We start from the raw sequence: 18,428 nt of genomic DNA, 5'->3' as shown, positions 1-18,428 counted from the left end.
GTTCAAAAAGTTCGATTAAAAATTATGAAAATTTCATTATGCTTTTCCAAATTGGTGTTTTCATAGTTAAATTTAATATTGATAGGATGTATTTGATGTGGATGAAAATACATTAATTTAGTTTTTGCATAGCTAATTGCTAGATTGTGACCTATCAACCACGACGCGGTTTTTTCGTCAAGTATTTGAAGCCTGTTGTTTAAATGAACACTATCTTTAATTGATGTGATTATGAAAATATCGTCCGCGAACAATATACAAGTTTCGTCTATGACTGTAGGGAGGTCATTTATATAAATTAGAAATAGGAGACAACTGATAATACTTCCTTGTGGTATTGAGGCATTTATAATTCTTTGATACGATCTTATTTTTCGTATTTCATTTGTCCCATAATCAAAGTAATCCATTTCGACGAATTGAACTCTATTGTTTAAATACGACACAAACCAGTCATGGGCTTTATCGCGAATACCTATTCCCTTCAATTTGTCTAATAGTATGTTATGTTGCACTTTATCGTAAGCTTTTGACATATCTAGTAATATGCCAATAGCGTATTTCTTTTTATCAACTATATTGAGCACTTCTTGTGTATATTTATATACCGCTAAGACAGTACACCGTTTATTATTGTTTATTTCCAATTGCATGTTACTTTTTCTCTCTTAATACTTTTATTTGTTCTCTCTTTAACTATATTCCACATTGTTTTAATTTTGATTTTTTCATGTTATCTATATATTGTAAGCGTTTAGCTGTGATAACTGTACGCTTTAAGAGTTCTTCATATTTTCTATAATAATTGTTTAAGATTTCGTTATTACATTTAGAAGTGAAAATCCTTAATAACCTCTTATTTAGACAACAGTCGGTGTTATGTGTGTCGGTTCTCTAACACGTTATGTAAAATTATATTCTGACATCGACTCTGACAACTGTTTAGATTTTAAGTTAGTGTTTGAATTAATTATGGAAGATAGTTTAAAGCGGATTGTTTCCAACCAAAAAAAACGTAGTAATACGAGTATGTTGAGATTTCAATGTAAATCTGTTGGAAAACTGTTCTACTTCTACTTAACTTAACTGTTCTACTTGTTTTGTAAGACTCATTAATTTATTAAAAGTTTTAACTTGATTAATCTTTTCTTAAAACCAACTCGCATCACTGCCTCCTCTTCTACTTGTGTTGATAACATCTTTTTTAAAACAGACGCAGTGTCTAAATCAATAATAAATTGCTTAAGATCAGACCATAGTGGCCAATTGGTTTCTTTTAATTGTAAAATGAGCAAGAAGGTAGACCAATTTCTCTGCAGACCGATTACCACAGAACGAATCGTTCGATTTCAAAATAATATCTGCAATAGTTTAAATTCCCTACCCCATATACCGGAGGTTCTAAATACTTTATATAACACGATATTTGGTTTAATTACAAATTAATTTGATAATGTATTTAAATAAAAACATTAACTATCCATAGAGAGACTAAATTCAACGACCGGGCACAAGTAGGTATTCATAAGAGTAGGTCTCGTTTATATGAGCTATATGCGATGAAAACTTATAATACTAATTCCAATTTCATAGAATATATTACAAATTATTCAAAAATATTTTAAAAAAGTATGTGTAGTTGCTAAGGTTAAGTTTCACAGCGACAAAATTAGACAATCGATAAATAAATCTAAAACTACTTGGAGCATAATAAACAAAAAGTCAGGCGGGGTTAAACAACACGATAAAGATATAGTTTTAGAATTAGGCAGCAAACTTATAAAATCTAAAAACAAGGTAGCCCAAGTTTTTAAATCGTTCTTTTCGGAAATTGCTGTGAACACTACAGAATCATTAAATTCCTCCCCTTCTCTTCCCATTGATCTCCTAAAGGAAAATGCCTGTATTGGGTCATCGACGGTAGAGCCGTCAGCTGGAATGCTCCGAAGGCCCTACTGCGGGACTGCACTGCTGTGGCGTAAGAAAATGTTTCCGTCTACATCAGTTATTCAATGTGACAGTGATAGAATCAGTGCTATTAGGATAACATCCGGTGATAAAGTAATGCTAGTGTTCTGTGTGTACATGCAGAATAACAGTGCGGATAATTTGACCGAGTTCGTGCAATGTATGAGTATGATGGATGCTATAGTCAAAGAAAACGTGTTGGAACCGTTTATTTATTAGGGGAGTTTAATGCGCACCCACGAGAGAAGAACAAATCAAAATGGATTTGCTCGCTACGCAACATGGCAAAAATTATTTTCGTAATTTTTGGAAAGTCACCAAGAAAATGGAGGCAAAGCCTGGACTCTCTGTTAGTGTCAATGGTATCTCTGACTCCAAGAGTATTGCTAACATCTTTAGAGAGCATTTCAATGTAAAGTCTTCCAGTGACACGACCGGAGGGCTGCAGGTGCTTGACTACGAGTCGGGGTGTGACGTTCATGTACTTTTTAGGGACGAATGACATTTATAAAATATTGAGGAAAATGAAAAGGGGAAAATCTCCCGGTCACGACCATTTAAGTGCCGAGCATTTGCAGTTTGCCGGACCACATTTGCCTCGTCTGTTATAATTACTATTTAATCTCTGTATTAGTCATTCTTATTTGCCTGTGTACATGACGAGAACTATAGTGGTTCCTATCTTTAAAAATAAAACCGGTGACATAGCTGACAAGACTAACTATAGACCTATTTCTCTGGCAACAATTACTGCTAAAATGCTTGATAGTTTACTGAAGGTGCAATTGGATAAATATTTGAAGTTACATGACGCACAGTTCGGCTTTCGGGCCGGACGATCTACTGAGAGCGCGATCATATGTCTAAAGCACGTAGGCGATTTTCTATGTGTGTAATACTCAACGTTACACACATAGAAAATCGCCTGTTTATGCGTGTTTTTTAGATCTCTCCAAAGCTTTTGACCTTGTAAATTATGAAATACTTTGGAGGAAGTTTGACGAGGTTAAATTTCCCAGGGAACTTACACGGTTGTTTGAATGTCGGCACGCGAGTCAGAGAAACTGTGTCCGATGGGGGAACGTCTTGTCGGATGAGCACGGTCTGGAGTGCGGAGTAAGGCAAGGTGGACTCACCTCGCCAAAATTATTCAATCTGTACGCTGATGCCCTGATAGGTGAGCTTAGCAGCACGCATGTCGGATGCCATATAGATAGTCTGCTTTGATAATATAAGTTACGCCGATGACATGGTGTTGCTGAGCCCATCTGTCGGTGACTTAAGAGTACTTATAGACATATGAGAATCGTATGCCATGAAGCATAATCTTAAATATAATGTAAGTGAATATATGGTTTAAAAACCAACCGCCTTAAAAGGCGGGAACTAAGTGCCCATCGCATGTCCCCCCCCCATTCGTCTCAACGGTCAACAGCTGAATAGAGTGACCTCCTTTAAATATCTTAATCACGTTACAACAGACGATCTGCGTGATAACGCAGATATTGAGAGGGAACGTAGAGCATTAGCAATGAGAGCTAATATGATAGCGCGTAAGTTCACTCGATCTATGGCACAGGTAAAAGTGATTTTATTTAAAGCTTACTGCCCATCACTGGACACCTGTAGTTTATGGTGCAGGTACACACAAAAGTCACTAAATGCAATGCGTGTACAGTACAGCGACGCGTTCAGGGTTCTGTTGCGGCTGCCGCGACACTGTAGTGCGTCCAGGATGTTCGCGGATTCGAGCGTTGACGGCTTCGAAGCGACGTTGCGCAAGCGCTGCACCGCGACAATGCGTAGGGTGCGCGACAGCTGCCACAAACTCTTGACAGTTGTTGCACACAGATGGGACAGTGGACTGCTAAGGCACTGGTCCTCTCTTCATTTAAGTTTACGTACTAACATAGTCATTTAAGTTTTTGCAGTAATACTAACATTTTTTATGGATCTTACTGTAGTCCGAAAAAAATGCATTTTATTTATTTTTTTTCTGTGACCTCTCAAAGGCATTTGATTGCGTTGATCATATTACTCTTATTAGGAAGCTGGAACATTACGGTGTAAATGGCAAGGCGTCGAAACTTGTCTCGTCATATCTCAACGGTAGAATTCAGAAAGTAGGCATAAATGGAGTGACTTCTTTGGGTTCTCCGGCAAAAATGGGTGTTCCGCAGGGCTCAATACTTGGACCTTTCTTATTTCTGATTTATATTAACGATCTGCCATTTTCTGTTAAGGACCAATGCGAAATAGTGTTGTTTGCTGATGACACATCCTTGATTTTTAAAACAGACAGACATGACATTAACTATGACCGTACTAATGATACCTCTAAGGTAGTTTATTGGTTTAATGCTAACAATTTATTGCTTAATGCCAAGAAGACAAAATGTGTTAAATTTGAATTACCTAACGTAAAATCGACTAGTCCAAGCATAGAAATAAACGGAGAAAAGTTAGCCCTTGTTCATAAAGCAATCTTCCTGGGAGTGACCTTAGATAATAAACTTCAATGGTTTCCACATATATCTTCCCTGGAAAGCAGTTTAAGCTCCGCTGCATACGCAGTCCGCAGAATACGTGAGCTTACCGATGTTAGTACTGCTAGACTAGACTAGTTTAGTTACTTCCATAGTATAATGTCCTACGGGATTCTCATGTGGCGTAAAGCGGCAGATATTGAAACCATATTTGTATTGCAAAAACGAGCGATTCGTTCTGTGTACCGTCTAGGCTCACGGGTTTCTCTCAGAGAAAAGTTTAAGGAGACTGGTATCATGACTGTGGCATCACAGTACATTTACTCAAATATTTTATATGCCCGTAAAAATATACATAATTTCAATAAGAAAGAAGATATCCATAATATTAACCTTAGAGCTAAGTCCAAACTCATGACACCGCGATTTCGTTTAACCAAGGTAAACAACTCTTTTATGGGGAACTGTATACGTTTTTACAATAGGATTCCGGGGCATATATTAAGTTTATCATTTCCTATAATAAACTTCCTTCTTAAATAATTTAATATTATGCTTAATCTATTCCAAAATATTTCCTCTCGTCTATTCCAATAAACAATTACTAATAAAATATTTTTCTTAACTAAATCAGTCGCACATACTTCCAAAAGACATGTCTGATATTTCACTAATCTCTACACTTTCAATACTATTTTTCAGCAGTACGTACACATACACCGCCACCTGCATTTGTTTTTCCGCAATAGGAAGCTGCGATTTTATTATTTTCAAACTGCATAATACTCTGTTTTTCGCTTGACAACCAAGATTCAGATATACAAAAGGCCTGGTAAATTGAATTTTTATCTAAAAAAGCATCTACTAAATATTGTTTGTTATATAATAATAATAATAATAATAATAATAAAAATTGTAGGTCATTTACGAAAAGTAAAGTTTTTCCCAATATTTGAATTAATAGTTTTGTCATTTCTGATATTTGGGGTTTCTTCTTGGTCATTCATATTTTGGTTGTGTTGAATATTGGTATAATATTCAGAACCTACTTTCGTGCCTTGTAAAATGTAGGTTATTTTGTATGATGTATTTAGCCATTTTCTTCCTCAACAAATCTACGACCAAGTGTCTGTTTTTGTTATTGTACTTGCCGATTCTGTATGTTTCTTCTATATATCCTTCTATGTTTATGTTCAGTATGTCGCAGAATATATCTACTATTCTTGTATGAAGATCAATCTCTGTTTCCTGGTAATACTCAACTAAACCATAAAGCACAATTTTGTTTTTGTCTATTTCGGATGTAATCTTTAGTAAACTCATGCAATCTATTTTGTAGCTCTACTATCCCTTGCTTCAATTTTTTATTTTCTTTCTGTAATAGTTCTATATTTGTATTTATTTTCGCTATAACCACTTTTCTGTCACTGTTTTCAATAAAAAAAATGTAACTATTTTCTGTTTGATGTCTTCCTTCAATTTAGTAAAAGCTTTATAAATTTCTGTTTGAATTGTGTTCTGCAATTCGGATATAATTGACTGATTATTTTCCATAGCCGTAGCGCTATGATGTGGCTTAAAGTTTGAAGAGTTAATTCAGCTTGGTTATCCTTATTGTTTTGTGGAGAATCGTGGTCATAGTTCGTATCTTCAAGTAAAACACTGAGTTTTATTGAAATTGATCCGTTGTTCGTATTTACTTTTTGTTTACGGATAGTAACATTTTCATTGCAAATTTATTTTTTGTTGCATGTCTTGTTTGACTCTATGTCTACCAGGGTGTCTCCTAATACAGTCTGATCATTTGAACTTAAAGATTCATTTAGTGACTCTACTTGCTTTGTTAATAATGTAGTAGAGATCTTAGATGACGCTGACTGTGCTGTGTCGCGATGATGTCGTATCGGGCGATTAATATCTCCCAATTTTGGTGTTTTGCAGGTATAGGAAGGACAGAGCCATTGATTTTTTCTCAGCTTTGTCATCGTATTGTAGAATCGCTGGATTGAAACCTGAACACATTCCAAAACATAATTGTCCTTACATTTGACACAGGTAAGAAAAGTCTCCCCGTGATGGTGTTTTTTAAACATCCTGCACATTTGGAAGCCATGGTTGAGTATATGTAAGTAGCGTCACCTTTGGGCCAGTAATGGAACCAATAATTATTCTCAGATAATGTTCTTAGGGTCGCCTACAGGAAAGTATGGCAACTGAAGCTGATTCTCCTTGACGCTATATGGCACTGGTCGATAGTAATGACGTAAGGTAGGATTTAAAAAATATATTGTAGGTAATAATAAAAACATAGTATCTACGATGTATTCTTCAATTTCTGTTTAATTTCCTCACAGTTTCTATAATTGTATAGTTAGTAAGAATCCAAGTCCGGTAATCTGGTTTATCATTAAGTTTCTTTTAGATCTAACTTGCACAAATCACAAATACCGTTTAGATCACTATTTTAAAATTTTCTTACGATTCCATACCTCTTCCTTGGAGATAACAGACTCCGGCTATCTATCGCCCGATGTTCGGAAGAGTAGCCTTCTAAGACCACTCGAACTGAACATTCACTCAAGAAATCCGAAATCGAATTGCAAAGGTCAATGGGGGTTCCATAAGAGGGAAACTTGCTTAAAAGGCGTGCATGCCAGACCCCGTGAACGGCACTGCAATGGTTTCGCCATGCCCTTCTATAGCCTCGCTCCATAAGTCAGTGGCGTACATAAGAAGATCCCCAGTAGATCGCCCTCTTAGGAAGCCGTACTGGCGATCACTGAGGATATCGTTGTCTTCAAGGTACGACAGGAGACGGCTGTTAAGTACACGTTCCATAGTCTTGCAAAGTATGGAAGTGACTGAGGTAGGTCTATAGTTGACAGGGTCAGTTCTGCTTCCTTTTTTAGGCACTGGTTGCACATTTGCAAACTTCCATGACCTGGGAACTACACCAGTCTCAAGCGAGAGGCAATACAGGCGTGTGAGAATAGGAGACAACTCAGGCGCACAGTTACGCAGGACTATTGCTGGAATTCCATCTGGCCCGATAGCTTTATGCACGTTTAGACTTCGCAGAGTTCTGAGTACCTCTTTTTGGCGTAAGCGAACTGGCGCCATAGTGCAGCCAGCCTGAGGTAAAGAAGGTGGTAGGTATCCTGCGGCATCCAGACGCGAACTCTCTGCAAAGAGTGAGGTTCGCGAGAGAGAGATTCGCCTTCTCTTCCGCAGTATGGGCCAGCGAGCCGCCTGGCCTCAGCAGAGATGGTAATGAGTGGCAACTACAGTTTTTTCAACCGCTTTGTCCAGGAACTAAAAGGACATGCTGCCTGCTGGAAAATAGGCAAGCTTGGCCCCTTAGTGGCGCACATGGTCGAAGTTGGCCCTGCGTAACACACTTTTGTTCTCGTTGGCGGCTTTATTAAAGGCTTTCATCAGATTCCGAGTATTCGGAGCTTTGCGTAATCGAGCATCTGCCCAAGCTTGGTACGTAGACTGTTTTTGTGCTTCAGCACGACTACAGTCGGCGTTAAACCATGGATGAGCTTGGGGTCCATTGGGTACATCGAAGTATGGTATATAATACTCCGTGCCCAATCGCAAGACCTCAACTACAGCATCAGCACAGCTCGACGAATCTCCTGAAGTAAAGCAAGCCTGCGAGGCCCTGGGGCTGGACTGGGAGGAGGGACTGGGGCCCTGATCGGGTGGGGAGTATAAGGATACAGCTTATACTCGACTTACGACGACCTTAGGGACCTCATGGATATTGAGAGGGAACGCAGGGCGCTGGCGGTGTAATATGGTGGGGCGAAGGTTTGCGCGTTGCAGTGAACAAGTAAAGATTCTACTTTTTAAATCATACTGCCAAGTTTTTTAGACGTGCAGCCTTTGGACCAACTATACGCACAGAGCCATCAGCGCCCTGCGAGTACAATATAACAATGGTTTTCGTATGTTGTTGGGGCTGCCGCGATTCTGCAGCGCGTCAGGCATGTTTGCACAGACTCGCACTGATGACTTTTATGCCATTATGCGCAAAAAGTCGGCCTCACTGCTCTGCAGACTGCGAGCCAGCTCCAGCCCAATACTGAAAACCATTGCCAGGAGAATTGACTCTCCCTTTATGCGGCAACTTTTTTCGCCTCGTTTTTAATTGCCTCAAATGTTCATGTTTTTATTTTAATTTTAATTTAATAATGTTTAGATTTAGTGCTTACTAACATAATTTTTAAGAATAAAATTGTTACTAACACATGTGGACTAAATAGTTGTCTGAAATAAATATATTATTATTATTATTATTACACCAGACAGAGGTCAGGTACCCAATGGTGCATCCACAACCACCGAGTATTGTTCTGGACCAGTTGTTAGCAGTAGGTTCAAGCAATTAGCCATGTGAGACTCAACATCTGGGATCCTTGTGGCGCCACTGACAAGCTGGGATGGAAGGCTCAGCGATAACGCAAGTTTTCACGTCTCACTCCCAGCATAATCGGTCATCTGTTATGGGAACAACCATTCTTGATGGTGTGCATTAAAGTCCCCCAGAATGATTAGTTGCGCCACTGGATACCTGAGCTGAGCCTCATCAGACGTCTCGCTCAGTTGTTGGAACAGCTGGGTTGTCTCCTGAGCGGTAGACACAGCAGTATACTATTTGGGTAACTCCTGTGTCAACCACACAAAAGCCACAGAAGCCACAAAATTCAGTGCCTCAAGGTTCTTGAGACGCTTGACACAGATGTCATCACGAACGTACACACGGACTCCGGCAGGTGAGGCGGTGAGGAAGAGCGGTTGCGGTTTATCGGTTTCAAGGCGTTGGAGACCGCGGATCCCGCTAGCCTCCAGAACCGAGTGCTCAGTGTGGCAGTACAAGCAGCTACTACTCGTCGTTAGACGCAACGCAACTGTTCAGACCCGACCTTCTAATGGCAACTCCCGAACACGAGCCGGAACACGGATAAACCATTTGGCGACTCGACTGCGTCGGGAGCAGTCCTGGATTTATAAAAAGGCCGTATAGGCCGCGGCCTAGGGGCGGCAGCGTCCTAGGGGCGGCAGATTTCAGTGGAGACAAAAGTCAAACATGTTCACAGGGTTTCTCACGGTTTTTTATGCCTTAAATAAATCCCTATATTTCTATAGGGATTTATTCCATCGAAACCTATATTATCGCGTGAGTGATAGATGAGAGCAGCGCGGCGGGCGCACGGTAGTGGCTCAACGTCACAATCCCCACTTCCCGCCCGCACTCTACCGCGTCTGTCTGTCTGATCGCGATAAACTCAAAAACTACTGACCTGACGGTTTTCACCATAGATATAGAGTTCACCATTAGACAGAATGATTGAATTAGATTAAGTGTATAATTTATTTAGGTTTTGTGTAAGTTGGCCTAAATATAACCTTAAATAAATAATATAAAATAAATGTTGAAGATGTCGGAAAAAATCATGCCGGCTTAGCGCTTTACTGACGTGCGCCCCGAACCTAACAGAGATAAATCAAATCGATTGTTTAGAAAAATATTGAATTTCTGAATCGATTTCGATAAAAGTTGGCAGTAAAGTAAATTCATTATGTCGTTTACCAGTATATGATGAGTGCTGAGAAAGGGGCGGCTGGTAGGTACTGGCTACATGGCCTGAGGTCTAGGGCGGCCAAGACTGTAAATCCGCCACTGGTCGGGAGGGTGGTTACCAGGCACGGCCGAACCCTACCACCGGTAGTCGTTGCTCTTTGGCACCACCCAAATTCAAATTCAAATTCAAAATAATCTTTATTTCATAGGTAAGCATTATTGCAGTTGAAATCGTCACAATGGTTAAACTCTACCGCTCATTCATAAGGCAGATTCCCCTGAGAAGAATGAGCAAGAAACTCTAGGGGTTGCTATTTGTAAATAACATTCACAATATTTCTTTTTATTTGCTACTATAAAGTTTTTGTTTCACTATAGTTTTAAACCTCGTGAAAATTTTGTATATCAACCGGAATCTTGTTATAGAAGCGTATACATTGCCCATTCAGTGATTTTTTGACTTTGTGAAGACGACTATCAAGAAAAGCTAGTTTATTTCTGTTCCTCGTATTAATGTTATGTCTGTCACTATTTTTCATAAAGAAATTACTATTCTTTTTTAACATAAATTACATTTTCATAAATGTACTGTGAGGCTAGTGTAAGAATGTTAATTTCCTTAAACTTATCTCTCAAAGATACTTTGGGGCCCAGATTGTAAATTGCCCTAACTGCACGTTTCTGCAGGACAAAGATTCTATTGATATCGGCGGCATTACCCCAAAGCAAAATGCCGTATGTCATTAGACTGTGAAAGTAGTTGAAGTAAACCGATCTAGCGGTTTCGACGCCTGAAAGTTTCCTTATTTTTTTTAATCACGTACACTGCAGAGCCGAGCCGTTTTGATAACTTACTTATATGGGAACCCCATTACAATTTAGCATCGTTTAAACGTTATACCTAGAAATATAACTGTATCCACAAGATTCAATTTTTCGTTTTTAACTACAATGTTTGTAACCGTCTCTCTAACATTGGGTAATGTAAATTTCACACAATTTGTTTTTCTCTCATTAAGAAGTGGGTTATTAACAGCAAACCAATCAACTACTTTAGATATAGCATTGTTCACATCGTCGTAGGAACATTGGTGCCTTTTAACTTTAAATAATAAGGAAGTATCATCAGCAAACAATACTATCTCATGTTTTATACCCTCCATAAGGCTAGGTAAGTCATTAGTTGTAATATCAGGAAGTGTAAACGTAAACAAATTGCTGGTTGGAATAAACACGTAAAGGAGGCTCATTCATGGGCGAAAATGTGTTTCCAACAGTGGCATTGGTGCGGCAGGCCAGTGGGTGGGCCTCTTTACGTAAATATGTGTGCCTCTAAAAAACTGTTCAAGGAAAAGCTGAAGTGGTGTCAAGATAACGAAAATAAAATCAAAATGGACATTGGACATGAATGGACCACACACCATAATGCTAAAGACTTTGGCAGCTTCTGGAAGCACACAAATAAAAAGAATCCCAAGAGTAGTGTACCAGCTAGCGTTGGTGGTCTTTGTGAGCCTACTCAGATAGCGAACATGTTTCGAAAACAGTTTAAATTAGAGAGCCCGCTTGGGGCAACGCAGGATGTGGGCACTGCTAGTGATAGTCCGGCTGTTGGGCTGGTCAGATTCTCTTTCAAGGAAGTTGAACGTTCCATTAAGTCCATGACGAGAGGAAAGACACCGGGGCATGACGGTCTTAGTATAGAGCATTTCCTACATGCTGGGACACACTTGCCCCGGGTTCTAAAGATGCTTTTTAACCTGTGCATTAGTCATGCCTACCTTCCCGACAGCCTGATGAAAACAATTGTTGTGCCCATAGCGAAAAATAGGACAGGAGATGCCTCCGATGGATCCAATTATAGGCCGATATCACTGGCAACAGTAGCGGCTAAAGTGCTGGATGGACTGCTGGACGGTGTGCTATCAAAGTATGTAAAGACCCAGGACGCCCAATTTGGTTTTAAACCCGATCTGTCTACGGAAAGTGCCATTTTATGCTTTAAACATACCGTCCAGTACTACACCAGGGGGCAAACGCCAGTGTTTGCCTGTTTTTTGGACCTATCCAGGGCTTTAGATACAGTCTCATATAGTATCCTTTGGGACAAATTGGAAAAACGCACAAATACCCCAAGTGAGGTAATCGACCTGCTCCGCTCCTGGTACGCTAATCAAACCAACCAGGTGAGGTGGGCAGGTGCTCTCTCGGATGTGTATAGGTTGGAGTGTGGAGTGAGACAAGGAGGTCTCAGCTCACCTAGGTTGTTTAACTGGTATATAGATGAGCTGATCGCCAGGCTCACCAGCACGGGAATTGGATGCTCGATCGGTGGTATCACTGTCAATAATATTAGTTATGCAGATGATATGGTGCTGCTGTGCCCGTCGATCAGTGCGCTAGTAAAACTATTAAGTATTTGTGAGGAGTATGCGATGACTCACGATCTAACATATAACACAAATAAAAGCGAGCTTTTAGTGTTTAAAGCCGGTAACAAAGCCCTCGCTTCAATCCCTCCTATTTATTTGTGTGGTGCGCCTCTCAAGAGAGTAGCAAGGTTTATATACCTAGGGCACTGGGTCACAGAAAATCTGCAGGATGATGTAGATATGGAGAGGGAGCGCAGAGCGTTGGCCGTACGTTGTAATATGTTGTCACGCAGGTTTGCGCTTTGTGAGGGTAATGTCAAAGCCACCCTTTTCAGGGCGTTTTGTCAGACCTTCTATACGTGCAGACTGTGGACAAATTACACTAAAGTGACGGTCAATGCCCTGCGTGTCCAATACAATAATGGTTTTAGGATGCTATTGGGGCTGCCACGATTTTGCAGCGCATCAGGTATGTTCGCGGACGCGCGTATTGATAGCTTCAGCGCGATTATTCGGAAGAGAACTGCCTCCCTGATGCGTCGCGTGCGTGGCAGTTCCAATAGCCTAGTTCGTTTGATCTGGGAGAACCCTGTCAGTGAATTGTGGAAGCACTGGAACTCAGTCCACATGGGTTCCAGGGGTTTAATTTATAAGTTACTGTAATATTTCGCATATTTAGTACTAACAACACAAAATAAACTTTTTGAAAAACCTGACGACAGATTGTCGCAGCTCCCATTGTCGTCACGTTTTAATTATTGCTGTCCGTACGTATTCTGCTCCCTGCCCTCCCCTCTCGTACTCAGCGCCCTTTGCTCGCTTTGCAGTAGCATTGGGTCGTGGCCAGAGAAGAGCAAGCACCCGGGTTCAGGTTAAAACCAATCAAGTTAAAAACGAATCAGGTTAAAACCCGAAATCTAGGGCAAAAACTAGTTACGTCTAAATATTTGTTGTGAATTGAGTTTTGTTCAAATTTAATTATACATTATGTTTTCTTTTGTAATGTACTCTGTAAGTCGTGTTAATAGACTATTAAATGTGGAAATTGTCATTCTTGAATAGTCCCAAAATTTTCTATCATCACTTTTCAGTTCATCAATAAACGTTTGACATAACCCTAATGGAATTCATTTTCTCTCCCCCATTTTTAAAAAGTGATACATTATTAAAATTTCGTTTTCATCCATTTCGAGCGAACACACACTTTTTCCAAAAGAACATACAAGCGATTGCAGTACATCAAACGATTCTGTCATGCAAACGACAAAGAGGCTGTCGTGAAACGATAAATTATCGTCACGATCTAGTGGGAACTGCTAATCACGACAGTCGTTCAATGATAAAAAATCGTCCACGACTGATAGTCGTGAAATGGGAACAGGCTAGACACGACAGTCGTCCAACGATAATGAAACGTGACGACATAGTGAGAACGCGCCCTTACGCACCAGCAAATTCGCGTAATACAGTTCGAGTACACAGTATTTTAGTTTCTACCACTCAGTGTTACCACACTAAAAAGACTTAACAACAAGCCGTTTGCGGAACACTGAAGGAGTGCACCATCGGAAAGAGCCCCCGCGGATCGTTTCCGGCCGTCGCTCGGGCGCGCGAATACTCACAGTGCGTGATGTGGCCGCCGACGGGCTCGCCCTTGAAGTCCAGCTCCACGTCGAGCAGCTTGCCCTGCAACGCGGCACACCCGTTACTGTCGCTCACCGCAGCACCGGCCGCGGTGCACGGCGCGGGTCGCCGCGGCGAAGCTACGGTAGGCGCAAGCTCACGAATCGGCTGGCGTTGTGGTTGAGCGCGGTGGCGGCGTTGCCGAAGGCCTCGAGCAGCGTGCCGGCGGCCGTGAGCGCGCCGCCCGCGCCGCCCGCGCCGCCCGCCAGCACGCAGCACTGCAGGCACACGCGCGCCGCCTCCGTCTTGCCCGCGCCGCTCTCGCCTGCGACCGCCGCGACTGGTCAGAGCGCCCGCGGGCCGGCGCGCCGCCCCGCCCGCGGCCCCACTCACCCGTGATGACGATGCACTGGCTCTCGCTCCTGTCGCGCACCCAGCGGTACGCCGCGGCCGCCACCGCGTACCTGCAACGCGGCAGGAACGTCAGGCGAGCGCGGCCGGAGCGCGGAGCGGGACGCGTCGCGAGTGCAACTCACACGTGCGGCGGCAGCGTGTACGGCGGCCGGGCGAGGTAGGCGCGCACCAGCTCCGCCGAGTAGAGCGGCAGCGCGCGGCACGGGTTCACCGACACGAGTGCGTTGCCCACCCACGTCTGCAACACATCGCCACTAACGTATGCGCCCCGAAACGTTTACCCGGACTACTGTGGCATCTTGCACAAAAGGGTATAAAACATTCTACACCTTATTAATTAAATTTTTATTGAATTGATATTCAATTATTTTTTGTGAAATTACTCCACTAGTTCGTTATAATTATTAATACAAAAATCGAACACTCAGAAAAAGCACTCAGAAAAAGTTCCTTCGATCCGGTCGGATTCGAACCGACGTCTTCTTGCATACCGTGCCAGACGCCATACCAACTAAGCCACGGAACGAACCAACGGACCTCACGAATCTTTCTATGTGCTTGCGTCGTGTCTTTGTACTTGGTCTTTCAACGACTTTTTAGTCGTAGCGCCATCTATGAGAAATCTATTGCAGATTTATCACCCAGTTAGTACCTTTACAGCTACCAGTCCTGGCGAGAGATGTCGCTATTCACTGTATTAATTAAATTTTTATTTAATTGATAGTCAATTATTAAGTAAGTAATAAAGTCGTTGAAAGACCAAGTACAAAGACACGACGCAAGCACATAGAAATTTTCGTGAGGTCCGTTGGTTCGTTCCGTGGCTTAGTTGGTATAGCGTCTGGCACGGTATGCAAGAAGACGTCGGTTCGAATCCGACCGGATCGAAGGAATTTTTTCTGAGTGTTTTTTCTGAGTGTTCGATCTTTATATCAATAATTATTCTAAGTTTTTTTTTTTAAACCAGACAACGTATGAAACGTGCGCCCGAAATAGGTTCCGTATAATCTATGAGCACATTTTATATGGAAATATTTGAGAAACAAGTCGAAGTTTTTAAAACTGTGTTTTTGAAGATGAGGTGCGGGACCGTGCGGAAAGCGGGGAAAGTGCGTCATAGCCGCCGGAAACATAATATTCGACTGCTCCTCGCCACCCCGACCCCTCATGGTGGCTGCTGCCAATTACGTTCGCCTTGAGGGACACCTTCACCGACTTCACGACTCCTACGAGCGCGGTGAACCCAGTCAACCCAGGAAAACCCTCAACGACCCTGACGACCATGTCACTCTCGCCACATTACAGGCCGACCAGACCGCAACATAGTTCAGCGTGTACCCGCGCATTCTTTCCTACCCTTCTGGCGGAAATGTTCATGGGTTAAGAACCTCCATAACCCCCATTTGTGCGGTGGCGCGGCCAAAATCATCAGCGACCAACTGCAAAATATCTTTCTTAAAAAAATAACATGAAATTGATGAAAAAGCATGAGTACAAAAACATTAATAAAAAACTTTGATTCCATACCCAACTCGATTATATTAATAAAAACACCTAAATCCCCAAAATCGAAATTTCTTTTTCAAATTACACGACATGATTGGGTTACCAAATTCTTTGGCGGTACGTGTGAAAAATCTCAATTTTCTAGTAGGGACAAAAGTCGGCTGTCAGTAAACATATTTAGAGGACCTATATATTAAAATAGAATGTGGTTAAGTTGAATACCGTAACTTGCTACAGAACCCTAGAATGGGCGTGTCCAAACGGAACACTGAAATGCAGAACAATGACTAACAAGAGATGTTAATTAACGAAATACTGACATAGATGACATCCTGCTTGTAGCGCACGTGCAAGTTGTGCAGGAAGGTATCTTCAGTGAGCGGCGCCAACAGCACGGCGTCGCACTGGCCCGGTTCCGCCGCGTCGCCCATGCCGCCCGTCACCGCGCGCCCGCAGTCCCGCGTCGCGCCTCTGAAGCCCTGTCCGCCATAATATCGCTAAGCGCCGCTACGTCCCGCTGCTGCTACGTCGCCGCCTGCTACGTCACAGCTGCTACGCCCACGCAACTACGCCAGCAAACGCTGTGGACATTCACAGCATAAGGATTTTTCAGTATTACAGTAATTAGATTTACCCTACCACAGAATTCAAAATCATGGTTTAGGTAACTATGGCACTTTGTTGTACAAAACAAATTTGTTTGGATTTTGTTTTTACAAATAAATTTTTGACACAGCTGATCAAATGAGTGGCCCAGTACAATTTGAACCACTCATACTGCCATCACAGACCCAAGAAGGCCCATTACTACCTTCAACTTATCAAATCAGACTACTTGTGTTGAATTAGAAAGTTTCAAAAGAAACTTTCCCCTATTGCTAAAAAGGTTTAAAATAAATCGTAATTGCACCAAAAATAAGATGTTGAAGAAGTCATTTCTTCAGTGTGCTACTGGTTATTGTGATTTAAACATTTATCACACTGATCCTCAATACACATAAACATAACATATTTTTAATATGTTAGAGTATTTAAAAAATAAATACTTTTATTGTAGACATCCATTCCATTTGTTAATAATAATAATAGGAAAAACGCTTATAAATTAGTGTAAGTAGATATTTTTTATTTGGTATTGGTTGCTTGTACACCTTATAAAGTTTCTTTTGAAAATAAATAGTAAGACAAAGAAGGATCTTATTACCAAAGTTAAATGTTTCTTTCAAAGTAGGTAGTTCACAACTTTTTTAATTTTCGTAATATAGAAGTTTTTTATATCAAGTGCCATAGATAACCAACATGCACAGCTTAGAGGGCTATATAGCTATAATTTATAATTTATTTATTTATAACAAACAGGTTGTACAGAAGTTAACATGTAACTTTTATTGTGTCTTGCTAAATTTTAGGCATACAATCATATCGAAGGTGTAATAAACATATTTATTCACATGCCCTTCAACAGAGAAATCTAGTGTGACAAGTTTTTTAATAATATCACACAGGTGTACAGTACATTATTGGATTTACTAAGTCAGTCAGTAATTTAAACACTGTGTTAATAGTTGGGTTAATTTTAGTATAATAATAATTAAATGTAACTAGATATCAAAATAATAATAACAACAATAATTTTATAATGTCAAAATAAGTGCACAAATGTAAAAAATTTGACAATACAGTTAGGGATTTGTAAATGTGCCCAACACTGTAGAGAAGCTCTGTCACTTGACAGGAACGGCATCAGAATGCTGACTAGAGCCTTAACAGGGCCTTATGCCTTGAACAAGTACATGTGGAATATTGGGCACAGAGAGAATAGGGAGTGCAGATTCTGCCACTAAGCGGATGAAACTCCTGTTCATCTACTCACCCTTGAAGGACATAAGAAGTTCCATACTGGGAAGGTGCATGCCACAACCAGACGACATTAAATCTGTCAGAGCCAGGGAAGTCATTCAGTTCTTCAATGCTGTCGGCCTTGGCTCTGCACTGGAATTTGTGGTGATCAGAATAGATCAGTCAATGGTTGCAGTGATGAGTGGATGCATGGGCCCTGAATGAAGCCACCCTAATAATAATAATAATAATAGAGATTTGTCATGATACTGACAACTGGACATTAGCAATGATTGCCATTTTATTTATATTATTTTTACAATATGTTTATAATTACTAAGCAGAAACCTCGATACTGGCGAAATCCTAAAAGGGCACCACCAATAAGCAAAAAGAAAAACAAGGGATTTGTCATATAAAATTTGGATACTTTTATACTAGCGAAATTCAAAGAGGGCACACCAATAGCCAAAAAGAAGAAATAAATTTTATTAGTCTCAATAAGCAAAAAGAGGCAGAAGATTTAATTTGTCTAATAAGTTGTTTAATTGCTTTTTAAATTGTATAAGCTTTTTCTCTGACCTAGCAGTCATGTTACATGATTGTCCATTTTTTAATCTGAGATGTTTA

General features: G+C 40.9%; 1 protein-coding gene across 1 annotated transcript in view; it reads right to left on the bottom strand.

The window, feature by feature from the left end:
• Positions 1 to 16,390, bottom strand: part of LOC113237923 (unconventional myosin-Ib-like) — a gene marked incomplete at its 3' end in the record, with an annotated part of 29,803 nt that extends 13,413 nt beyond the window's left edge. The window contains exons 1-6 of the mRNA XM_026474641.1: positions 16,280 to 16,390; positions 14,576 to 14,691; positions 14,433 to 14,503; positions 14,201 to 14,364; positions 14,039 to 14,102; positions 13,932 to 13,939 (exon numbers count right to left, since the gene is read on the bottom strand). Of these exons, the coding sequence (XP_026330426.1) occupies positions 13,932 to 13,939; positions 14,039 to 14,102; positions 14,201 to 14,364; positions 14,433 to 14,503; positions 14,576 to 14,691; positions 16,280 to 16,390 (534 nt within the window). The remainder of the gene's footprint in view (positions 1 to 13,931; positions 13,940 to 14,038; positions 14,103 to 14,200; positions 14,365 to 14,432; positions 14,504 to 14,575; positions 14,692 to 16,279) is intronic.
• Positions 16,391 to 18,428: the final 2,038 nt, after the last annotated feature.

The sequence above is a fragment of the Hyposmocoma kahamanoa genome, unplaced genomic scaffold (genome assembly GCF_003589595.1).
Source record: "Hyposmocoma kahamanoa isolate Upper Pololo Valley unplaced genomic scaffold, ASM358959v1 94, whole genome shotgun sequence".
Lineage (NCBI taxonomy): Eukaryota > Metazoa > Arthropoda > Insecta > Lepidoptera > Cosmopterigidae > Hyposmocoma > Hyposmocoma kahamanoa.
The sequence above is the reverse complement of the archived record's forward strand: the minus strand, read 5'-3'. Positions and strand labels throughout refer to the sequence as shown.